Below are 12,840 nucleotides of genomic sequence, written 5' to 3' on the forward strand. Positions count from 1 at the left end.
CTTTGCATATTTTTTACCGATCGGCAGAGCCCTTAATCATTAATTAGCGTTAGATCAATCTGATTCTTTTCATCCTTCCTGGGATCTCTGAAAGTCCAGTCTCTCTAAAGTCCAGTTTTTGTTTTTTTCTGAAAGAGGAGACAACATCGCTCGTTAACGGCAGTCATGTTACTTTTAATGATAATTGCCGTCTCACAACTCATTTTTCACAATGATAAATGCGATTTGCACGAGCGATTTGCGTTGGCAATAATGTTGCCACTTGTGGGTTAGTTAATTATAGCAGTTTTCTGAACTGATTTCCTTGCGATTTTGGTGTCTCTTTAGCCACCTAAATGGCAAATATAAATTTTATTTATTTTTTTACATTTTACGATTATAAAAAGTTACAACATATAAAGCTATTTAAATTTTAAATTAAAAGAACAAAATTATAATATGAACATACTATCTGTATTTTAATCAATTCGAGCAGTTAACTTAATTTTTACGTATTTTTTAAATTCCTCTTTCTACAGAGGGTTAACAAGGAAGGCAAAAAAAAGTTCGCGAAATAATAAAAGCCATCCTAATTTGTCTTAAAGTTCCAAAAGAAAAAAAGGCAACAGCGCTACCACCAAGGATGCAGCTCCCTGTCCTCTTGAACTTTTTCACTTCACTGCGCCATACACCATTTAAGCATTTTTGACTTGTTAGCAATTAATTAAATAGATCGGCCGCTGGCCAAACAGCTTCGACTGACATTTTTGGTACCGTCTCTTTCGCTCGCAGTTGAACCCGACTCCTTGGTACCATTTGGCCATCCGTTAATTGCGGCGACAGCATTCAATTTTTATGCATGACGCACGCCCCATTTGCATACCCTGCAATGCCCTGCCTCCTGCTTACTTGCCCACCAAAGATCAAAGTCTGGCAACGCTGCGGCACGCTTCAAACGGAGGGTCCGCCAAAGGTTCAGTTTACCGTCAACCCTTCGCGCATCCGTTTCACACCGCTTGGAAACTTATTTCGCTGTTTTTGCAATTTAAGGTAATTATTGTGTACCTTTGGGGTAATTTTAACACCTCGACACCATCGACAAATATCATCTGGAAAGCGGGGCCTTTACGCGTACACAAGTGCGGGAATATATACATACATACATATAGTAGCGGCTATCGTGCCACCGAAATCTCGACAAAAAAAAAAACAGAAAAAAGCCAAACGTTTCTTAGAAGTGCAGGGCTTTCAACACCTTGGATGCGTGCCCAACCGAAAGACCACATCCTATCCTCCAGCCCCTTATTTCGATAACCTGACCACCTTAACCCTGAATCCCCATGGACCCCGACGCCCTTAACCCACCATTCGCGCACTCTTGCCCAGTTATTTTTCACACCTCGACAACATATTTTCGCACTCGGTGCGGCATATTCGGTTACCACAGCAATCAAGCACTGCCGCCACCGCCGCGATATCAAAGAACACTGCTAAAAAATCTAGGCAATGACCAGTGATTTGCATATTTGCTAAGACTCTAGATGGGCGGCGACTATAACCAAATCATTTAGCATCACTTGTCTACTATTGCCTTCTGAAGGTGTAGAATTTACAATCTTGTAATTACAAATAATATCGACAGGTAAAATGGACAGAGATATGAAGGCGAAGAAATTTAGTATTCGAAAATTTGTCTATATATTGTGTTATTAAATTATTTTTAAGCCCGGTGTACGTGCAGCGCTCCATCTTCCACTTGGCCAGATACTGACTGCCCTTTTTAATAACCGAACCTTTTGCCGCTTTTGCTGCTGATTTAGCTGCCTGTTATCTCACTCAGTTCCATCGGGATGCGCGGTTTGACTTTGACTTTGGCTACGGGTCTGGGTTTGCATTGGGTTTCTCAGCTTTTGGCCTTTGGGGCAACGGAGGGTCGGAAAGTCGTATCCTGTGTGCCTGTCAGCACATTCGGCGGCAATTATCGCAAGTAGCGTGCGTGTAAATTACCGTTATTAGGTGTGATCGTGCGAAACTGCGGATCAAGTAAATGGCATCTTTCGAAATCACCCGTTGATCCAATCCACATTAGCTGCGTCAGCGCTTTCATTTTAAAGTAAGACCACAAGTAAGGCTACAAGTAAAAGTGACAATTTCCGCTATCCCTTCTGGATACCGTCTTGATCCCGTCTAGGCGATATGACCAAAAAAGAACACCCATAAAAAGCCAAATTGATGTGATGACAGACGATTTGGATCTGTGCTCGAATTTGGCAGATTTCACGCTTATGATAACGCCAGTAACCCACCGGCGATCCAGTCTATCACGTTTTACACTTGTCTCTGGCGTACGTGAGAGGAATCCGAATTTCTTACTCCTAGTTCGATATCTCCGGTTCGGAGGTCGGAGGTCACGGATTTTCGGTTCGGTAGCTGTTGTTTTGAATTCTAATTAGTGGTAATGAACGGAGAGCCCATGAAATATATAATTAATTGTGTCAACAGTCAACAAGGTTTTTACACTTCCTTTGAAGATAAGGGACTTTTTAATTTAATAAGGATAAAGTAAAAATAGTAAAATTATTGTTTATTTAAGTTTCAATTTGTGGCATACACTAAAAATGCGAAAGCATAGACTTGACTTTATTTAAAAGGAATTTAAAAAATTCTGTACGTCACCTACGTTTTTGTCAACCAATTAGGTTAGCTAATATCATATTTTCTAATCAGAATCCCGTTGACAATAGAGGTCGCTGCACGCCAACTTATTGGAAGATCGAAACTATATAGAGACCGCCACTGTATGGAACACTAGCTGATTGGAAACCTGAGAAAACCAGATGCCTGACAACCCTGGCCAGTTGTTCACTATTTCATATTCTTTACAACCCCCAAAAACGCAACAGCGATCAACACCATACTGATCTCATGAGGTTTAATTAATCACTGAACATTTTAGGGCAAGGGGTTCGAGGCTTATTAAATTGCAGCCAAAACCTTTTTAATTTTCTTTTTTTTTTGGTGGGTGTGCTTGGAGCATATTATAAGAGTTTTTGAAAAGGGTTTGTTTGGAACCAAGTAAAGTACAATAAAGGCGTAACAGCGATGACGCAAAGGATTTTGATTCTGGACATTATAAATGCATTAGAAATCGAATTCGGTAGCAGCTCTTAAAAACCAATTATTAAGTAAACGGTTGTATTTTCATTCTGCTTCATTTTTTGATTTTTAGCGTCCACTCTTCTGGAATCTGAGAGACTTTCCTCCTATTTTCTGATCTCTTTCAGGGCAGCTGCTCTGGGCGGCTTTTTAAGGTTTTATGCATTTATGGGAGCAATCTCGTTACCCGACTTATCCGTCTTCCCTAACGGTATTGCCTGCCCATTGCAACAAAGTTGCAACTTGCGAACACAGAAATTTGGCTCTGATTCTGCTCCTTACAGATTTATGAATGCTTAATTGCAGGCGGACTGTTGGCAAAGGGAATAACTTCACTTGCTTGGGCTTGGTCTGGGCATAATAAGTCACAAGTCCAGAGCAGCAATATCTACGCTTAAAAAACATTTTTAAATAACGTTGAATTGCGTCCGAAATACGAGTTTGATAAGTTAATGTATAGGACAGCCTGATAAATAAGTGTTGTCTTTACATTGAAAATCATGTTGTAAAATCAATAATATTTTATTAATAATACATAGTCAAAAACGCAACGATTTTACACAAATATTTTATCATATTCATCATATTTATTACGATTTGAAAACATTAAACCGTACAAAATTATTGAGATATGCTAGTTTATTTCCTAGTAAGACTTATTACATATTTTGCCGAGTGCACAGCCCACAAGCGTTAAGGATTTTATGAACGGGAATGATGTTTCGACTGGAACTTTGATCCCGCCAACTGCTGTCAATATTGAATGCCTTTGTGATGGTTTCATTTTTATTTGTCTGGCAGTCCCCCTTACTCATTATAGTGCGCTTGGTATTCATGATACAGCACACACTTGTGGGATTTTGTCTGCACTGCTCGGCGATATTACGTATCATTGTTTTGGAGCTTATGCTAATGCATCGGACTGATCGGAAGCACGTGTCAAATGCGGATGGGTCAGAGGAAATATTCATGAGAGGGTTCATAATATTACAGGATTGAAAAGTGGATACGCAGTTTTAAAGACAGTGAAAGTCCCACGACATGGCCATTTAATTTTGTTTCCTTTGCGTCCGCATCATTTTCTTTCATTTGATGGATCACATTTTATATCAAATTCCCTTCCAAGATCTCACTCTCCTTTATATTTCGCTTTCAATGCAAACGACATTCGACAAAAGTGGAAGTGCATTCAAAATCTTTTTTTTTTTTAGCCATGACAAGGATCTTGCAGATCTGAGATTTAAGATTTTCCCAAAAGGAAAAAATGCATTATGTAGACCCAGGGACACAAAGGACAAAGAGTATGTGGGAGAGGGAAAAGGATGGGTAGGTAGGCACACAGAGAATGAGTAGGAATAGAGGCACCCACCACAGAAAAAAACCCTAGAAAGAGAGGAAAAATGTACGATCACTTGTGCAAAGGACTTAAGGTCCTGGTTTTTCGAGGGCAGGTAGCCAGGATCCGACCCCGTACCAACCCCTGTAGCTCCTCTGCCGAAGTCGCTGCCTCTGCCGGCGCGTTTGTCTCTGCCACTGGCGGGTATTTAAGGCCGTAGGTCAGGACAGGAATTATCATTGCGGAATCTGATTCCACGCAGTCAACATCTATAAACTAAACCTTAGAAAACTCTCGCAAGGATTACCATGACGAGCGTCTGCAGCAGCAAGTTCCAGCAGCAGCATTACCAGCTGACCAACAGCAACATTTTTTTGCTGCAACATCAGCACCATCAAAGCCAGCAACACCAGCTGATTGCTCCCAAAATACCCTTGGGTACCAGCCAACTGCAGAACATGCAGCAGAGCCAGCAGTCCAATGTTGGACCCATGATGTCCTCGCAGAAGAAGAAGTTCAACTACAATAACATGCCCTATGGCGAGCAATTGCCATCGGTGGCCAGGCGAAATGCCCGTGAACGCAATCGTGTGAAGCAGGTCAACAATGGATTCGTCAATCTCCGCCAGCATTTGCCTCAAACCGTGGTTAACTCGCTGTCTAATGGAGGACGTGGAACCAGCAAGAAGTTATCCAAGGTGGACACACTGCGAATCGCCGTGGAATACATTCGAGGACTACAGGACATGCTCGATGATGGCACTGGCTCATCATCTCGTCCCATTTACAATTCTGCCGATGAAAGCAGCAACGATGGCAGCAGCTATAATGACTACAACGATAGCTTGGACAGTTCGCAACAGTTCTTGATGGGAGTCACCCAGTCTGCCCAATCGCACTCCTACCACTCCGCCTCGCCCACGCCCTCGTACTCCGGATCCGAGATCTCCGGAGGCGGCTATATCAAGCAGGAGCTTCAAGAGCAGGACCTCAAATTCGAATCCTTCGACAGCTTCAGTGACGAGCAGCCCGATGACGAGGAGCTGCTCGATTATATTTCATCTTGGCAAGAGCAGTGAGGGGTTCCTATCGAAACTCCAAAACAAACAAATATTGTACAAACTGTAAATAACCCGAATTGTTGCCTTAGTGAGTGAGAAACAACGTCCCAAATTTTACATTAGCTTCTAAGTTACCCCACCTTTTTTTTATTACATTTAAACGCAATGGAAGACAATGATATAAAACATATTTTTTTCATAGTTCTAAGTTTGTTATAAGCATGGAAGACACTAAACTAACTACTTTTAAGTCAAAAATAAAAAACTATGTATAAACTTAATTTCAATTGTTTTTTACTATAATCACTTACTTCCCAAAAATTTTCAGATCGACATGTAGGGTAATTACAACGTTCTAAATTTCTCGATTTCACTTGAGTCTCGGGGTCAGCTGCATATTTTTATAGCTTTTTAACCAAAAAACATCAGACAACGTTGGCCTCAGGATTACTTACCTCAGTGGTACTTAGCATAACTGCAATTGTAACTTAACAAAAATTACCCATTTTATTACCAAATCATTCAGTTGCTTTTGGAACGTGGACATGACTCACGCAAAATTCGTAGCCAACAAGAAGTTCAGCACCTGACCGGAAACAACAGCGAATATATTTTCATGATTGGTTCCCTAACGAGCTACACTTTGGCCGCGCATTGTTAATAGCGCGTAAATAGCCCGGAAATAGGCAGTCACGCCTGAGAGGATGAAATTGTCCTAGTCCAGGGATCAGTACTTGAGGACTCGCAGGCTCAATCCACGTGGCTGGCGCACACCGCTGCAAAGTTTTTCAAGCTGGACGACGTCGGCGAGCCGTGAAATGCACTTCCGCTAACCCCGTAGATAAAAATTTGAAAGTAAACCCACCCCAAGAGGTGAAATATTCGGGCCAGTAAATGAATATGCAGGAATGTCATCTAGGCAGGAGATGCCACGCCCATTCTTCAGCACACAATATGCAAATTGCCAATTGCGCTGGACACGTGCGCAGGGGATCGGCAGGCAACTTGGACTGAATTAACCAAAGGAGGATGTGATAAGAACAGGACTCCAAATAAAACAGGAAGCATATTGCACTGTCAGAAACTTACGGAAGAGAAAAACTCACTATTACGGAAGAGAAAAACGAAGACGAAGGTTGCGAAGGTTGAAGGTAGTGGACGAGGACAATGGAAAATGTAATTGAATGTCAGCTTAAGATAAGACCAGAAAACGAGACCAGGACGAAGGAGACCAAGACGAAGGAGAGTGAAACTCTCTTGTGGTCCATTGTTGCCGGATATGAAAAGAAGCTTAAAGCGGATATCAGGGATTGTGAATTCAGGACCTGCCAGGGTCTGGTTCCGGCATAGGTGTCCAAATACATGGCTAAGCTACAAGTGTCCTTTAACAGGCTAGACTCAGAGTTTCATGCAATCTTAGGTCACTGTTTGCACAAGAAGATATCCTTTTTCGCTAACTGATTCTCGAATTTCCCTCTAAGTCGAATCTCATATGACAGGGATCACTGAACTTCTGCAATAAATTTGTTCTCTCAGACCCAGGAAGTAACTTATTTTAGTTCTTGTCGCAGGAAGTGTGTATTTGCTTAACATCTTCGGCCGGACAAGAAGTCCATCGACCATCCACGGTCGTTTATTTATTTTTGTAGATGCGCCCCTCGGAAATACGAGCCAATTGTTGTTAGGTTGCAGTTCAAGGAAATCCTAAACACGCAGGCACGAAGGACACACGTAGAACACTTGTAGCTCTACATGTTCTGGTGCTTAGACTTGTACTTTTTCATGTTCTTGTATAATTGGAGTCTGAGTTATGCATGTGTCCTTATGACAGCGTACTCTCCAAGATTTATGACCGGTGTGTCAAAATACGATGCCAGTAGTTGTATTTTTTATTTATTTAGAAGTGTTCTACTATTACCGGATTAAATCCAACGGTAAGACTTCGCACTTAACTAGGCGTCAAGTGGCAATAGTTCCCATTATAAATTTGAGACTGACCTTGCTTCCTGGTACCCCATTAAATATCTGCTAGCTCTTCAATAAAGTTGACGTCTAGCAATTTGAACGAAGCGAAGTCTAGCAGCTCAGATAACAAAGAAGTAGATACCAGATCGTTGCTACTAAAACATGTATTTTAATCTCCCCAGGACGCATCGAATATTATATGTATATCTATACTCAAAAAAATGCACAATAAAATATATATAAATTTTAGCTCTTCGATATTGACAGACGGTGATTGTGATTCGAAAACAGCGGGATTGATGTCTACCGTTCTTCACCCTTAGAATCTATTGTCGATTTACTTCATTTCGCATTTGTGCTAGAAATATTTGTGCAGTGTGAACTGGGGGTAACTAAATGACTTTTCAGCATTGAAATCTCGGAGCCGTGATGGGGACTATGACTTGATTGTTGACATGATGGCAAACTGGAGTGAAACTAACCGCAGAGCCAACAATAGCGCATATTAGACAATGCTGCACGTGTCCGATTCGGTTCCCTATATTCCTGATCTTTCCTATTGACTACACGGGACCAATAAACTATCAGAGGCAATCAATGTCAGAGCGCATGTAGAGCAAAAAACGGTCAGATTCTGAATACGAGACTCCAGAATCCAGACAATACGATGCGCTATTGAAGGATCCTCCGCTGAAAAGACTTCGCTGGAATATCCAGTTAACAATTGTCCTCAAATGAAAAGTGATTTCTTCTTGCTTTCGGCTGAGGATATCATCGTCGAGAAAAGAGAAGTGCGCGGTTTATATACTGGAATCTTCTTGAAGCGATTCAACACTCTATATTACACACAACACTACTACAAAACTTTTATTAGATTTCTCCTGGCGGGATATAAGCATTGGAATTATAAAAACAATTGAATTCGATTCGCAGTGGTGGCTAGGAATTTCCAGTATTGGGCGTTGAAAATTATCTACCTGCTATTCATTGTACATCGATTTGGGATTCTTGTACACTTTGTACTTTCCCCTACGCGTGGAAATTTGCAAGCAGACAAGTGAAATGGCGTGAAAACCCATGGATTGCCGAGCACGTGTTTCTAAATAAAAGGGCGTGAAAAATATCACGGACAACCTAAAGAGAAAAACACAGCTTTATGTCCATGTAGTGAAAAGAAAATACCTTCAAATATATTCAAGTTAGGTCGGGTTTGTAATGGACATGATCATAATTAGCATTGAGGCTACAGTCCAGTACATAGCTGTACACGTCCTGTATACTGTAAAGGCTTTTTTGTTTGGATTTTTGGTTTTAACGCCAGTTTTTAGTTGAACATACATACATAAATTTATCATTACAAGATTCGCCTCTGGTTCTGCCCAAATACGCAGTATAAGTATAATATAAAAACGGGTAGGACAAATAGGATCAAACCAAAATCAGACAAAAAAAAGCGTTGCAGTCCGAGGGCAAAGTCAAAATCGTGGTTAAGGTTAAAAATAGAGGTTTTATATCTTCAAAGGCAAACCGACAAAGGGCAAAGAAGGTAAAGCAAAAAATGTCAACCACAATACTGTGGTAATCGATCTACAATCAAGATTCTTTTTACTTTTCATTCAGAGCACAGGGTGATCATCGAGATGATGACATTGGCTATTCTGTCCTCTGACCTTTGATCTTTCCGATTTGGTCTACTTTTTGCTTGCCGATTTTGCAACCGCCTCCTACGATGCTATAATCGATTTATTAAAATAAAAAGCAAGGCAAAACAAAAGATTGCCAGAATGCGCTTTGCAATAGTATTGTGCAAACTCCAAACCAAACCGCTGCCCAAGACAGCAAATTTGTAATGCACATTGAGGTCCATTAAGACGTAAAATTGTCACCATTGTACTGGCTATTGTCAGCGTTGCAACAGCGCACAGTCAGAAATTCATTGTGCAACATCAATGGCAATGGGAACGTCTCGGGCGAAGTTGCACTAGAAACTCTAAGGCTATCACAGAGATACCTACACGGGAAAAAATATTTAAAAGTAAATACTTCTTGGAAAGTCGTCAATGGACAAAGGTAACTAACCACTAATCTAAATATAAGTAAAATAAAAAAAATTAAAACACTTTCTACAGTCGCTTTATTTACTTTCTATGTAGAATTATATTCAATTACAATGGACAAAGGTAACTAACCACTAATCTAAATATAAGTAAAATAAAAAAAATTAAAACACTTTCTACAGTCGCTTTATTTACTTTCTATGTAGAATTATATTCAATTACATGTATGTACATATATTTTTCTTTTTGAATTATATATTTTAAGAACATTTTAGAGATTAAATCATCGTGACATCGAAACAACTGTTCATAAACCCTGCCGCTTTTTTTTCAGTGTACCCTTCGGAACTGTCGGCAGGCTTTAATGCGATGATGACAGCATCTAAAGCCATGCGAATGGTAGAATGGTAGTCTTAGATCAGTCGAGATTCCGACTCCTTTTAGAAATTTTCGCTCTCGTTTCTACCGGTATTTATGCAACCGAATTTTCATGTATCGCATGTACATACACACGTACGTAAAATGAACTGAAAAGGAGCGGCAGAAAAGGAAAGGAAAAAAGACTGGGCGTCTACGTCTTACACCCCAAAAAGAGCAATTCACTGCTTGAAGGATGACAAGATATATAGCCTGCTATAATACAGTCACGCCAGTAATCTAAACAATTAAAACTGTTGGAGAAAAAGTTCTAAAGAGATAAGCATTGGGGCACGCATCTACGAAAATACAGGAATACAACATACCAAAAAAGTGAAACAAGATTTTATGGTTTTGTTAAACTAAAATCTTTCTGGTAGCTATCCACCGATTTCCAGATAATTCGGGACTATCTTATCAAACTATGCTGGTGACAAAAATGCTAAGGACACTTGTCTCTGCCTATCGCTATCAAGTTTATTTTCCTGCTAATTTTGTTAGTTTAGTTCAGCAATTACGACTAACAGCGGGCGATCGGCGACCCTGCTGCACAGCAGGTACTTTAGTCCTTTTTTGAAATGCAATTTTGCTATACCTGATTCCATTTAAAATTCCAAATGTAGTACACACGCTTCAACATTTAGCTGCGCTTTGCATAGGACATCGATTTGTATCAAGGGATAGCGGGGATTATAGGTAGAACTCTTGTTATTAATGGTGCAGCCGGATCTTAAAGTCGCTCGGGATCAAAGCGTTATTATAAGGCCAAGGCGTGAACAATTATGCCCTAAACATTTGGGTCAAACACTAGCCACACCCAATTCCCAATGCTTCCGCCAATTTAGAGCATTCAATTCAAGGCATCGCAGCAGGTTGTCGTTTTTTAATTGAGGTTACCCATCGCGAGTTCCTGGAAGAGGAACAAGATCTTGGGCAGATTTTCATTCATCTACAGCATCCGTTAGCTCTAGTCCATGCCGCATTAATTCTGTTCGAACCGATATGCTGTCCAGTCCGATACAATTCAAAGAAAGCCAGCAAGACGGCGCGAATTCGTAAACGTACATAAATTATCGAATAGCAAATACATATCTAGTACGGGATTCTAATATAAATGCTAAATAATATAAATTTAAAATATATTAACAATACATCCTACTTTTGAAAGGATCCCCTGAATTACTACACCTACCACGAATATTCTTGAAATACAAGACAAGCGGAAGGAAGTCCAAACAAAAATAGTAATCAGCCCACAATTTTCGATACCTAGCACAAAAATTCTGTTAAACCGTTGAGGAAAACCACAAAAACTCGTGGAGTTCGTGATAGCCGAGATGAAGGGACCAAGTGCACAGGAGCGCATACAGAAAATTGAGTTGTTTCCTGCGACTTAAATTGCACATCACGACCCTGCGGCGTGGCAAATATGATTATTGATAAGCGTCGAACAACTCCATTTCCAGCAACGCATTTTATGTCAAATTGTAGGAGTCTCGCATTACCGCCGGGCTAAATCCTACACTTTTTGAACACATTTTCGAGGCGATTCAGCGTAATCAGAGATTTCCAACACCTTTCTCTCTCCCTCCTCATTTCCAACCGAATTAATTATGATCCTCCGGACGACAAGCGTATCAAATCCGCTTAACAGCTTTCTCCGCATAATTCTGTGACTCCTACTGGCCACGCTTGACCTAATGGGTTTATGGTTTATATACACCGAGATCAGCACGTATATGGAAGTGAGACCGCAAAAACGAAATAGCTAATATAGCTATCAGCCTAGTAAATTGAGGGAACGATGCTCAATTTATGGATAATCCAGGGTAATCACTTAGAAAAAATATATTTTATTTTTTATTAATTATATACCTTATATAAGTAAGCTAACTTATATAATATAGAAATAGCTTCATAGGTTCATTTTGAATTAGAAGTAAAGGGTAATGCCAACAGATAGGAGAAAATGGAAAACAATTTAATTTTCTTGTAAATGCAAAATTCAGAATTTCAGAACAAAGGCCAATTGCTACCACAATCACGCCTGAATTATAAATCGTCACTGTCCAGGGACCAAAGGCTATATGTATTTGGAAGCGGCAGATGCGATGGGACTATAAATGTGCCAATGTCAACGAAATGCACCTCTATCTCAATTCGCTCGGACAATGAAAACTAAATAACAATCAACGAACGCCCACCAAAATCAAGGTAAATTGAATTGAAACGATATTCAGTCGAGTTGCATTGAATTGAAATAAACATGAAAATGACAAAAAGAAATGGTTTGCCTTGCGAGGAAAAGCCCAAGCCAGACGTTTCCAAAGACCACAGATAATAAAGACACCTACTGTCTGCTGTCAAAGAAATAAGATGTCACGCATATAAAACGCGACCAGCAGGAAAAACATCGTGGGACATGTATACGTTTGCAGTTAAAGGAGACCACCAGTGCGAAGGAGTGAGTTCCCTTTTTTGCCCTTTGTCCTTGGTAGATATAGGCATCTATATAGATAGCCGTTTTGGTTTGGCAATGCGGTCAAAACATTGTCCACGGGAACAATGCCATTTGGGACCGCCCAAGATTTCTCGGTCCTCAAATACCTAAAATTACCTTGAAATGAGCAAGGAATACGCGATACCTACGAGTTCTTAGCTGCTATTAGCATGCAGGGAAACTGTCATGTAGGGATGAGCCACGCAGGACACCAGGCTAAACAGTCCCTAATTGAGCCTTGGTGACTGTGTTGCTTGTTGGCCAAATATTTATATACAATTAGCGAAACTGGCACGAGCTGGCCAGCTGCAAGATGTGTACTCGCATCCGTAGTTTTACAGTGCAACCAACCACCTGGAGCTCAAGAAC

The 12,840-nt window shown here is 40.5% G+C and overlaps 1 protein-coding gene across 1 annotated transcript; it reads left to right on the forward strand.

The window, feature by feature from the left end:
- Positions 1–4,698: 4,698 nt before the first annotated feature.
- On the forward strand, positions 4,699–5,790 carry LOC6523795 (achaete-scute complex protein T3). The gene has a single exon (XM_002099634.4). The coding sequence runs from the start codon at positions 4,780–4,782 to the stop codon at positions 5,548–5,550; it is 771 nt and encodes a 256-aa protein (XP_002099670.1). The 5' UTR covers positions 4,699–4,779; the 3' UTR covers positions 5,551–5,790.
- Positions 5,791–12,840: the final 7,050 nt, after the last annotated feature.

Source organism: Drosophila yakuba, chromosome X (genome assembly GCF_016746365.2).
Source record: "Drosophila yakuba strain Tai18E2 chromosome X, Prin_Dyak_Tai18E2_2.1, whole genome shotgun sequence".
Taxonomy (NCBI): Eukaryota; Metazoa; Arthropoda; class Insecta; order Diptera; family Drosophilidae; genus Drosophila; species Drosophila yakuba.

Coding starts and splice junctions, on each gene's coding strand:
- LOC6523795 (XM_002099634.4), top strand. CDS start 4,780: ATGACGAGCGTCTGCAGCAGCAAGTTCCAGCAGCAGCATTACCAGCTG.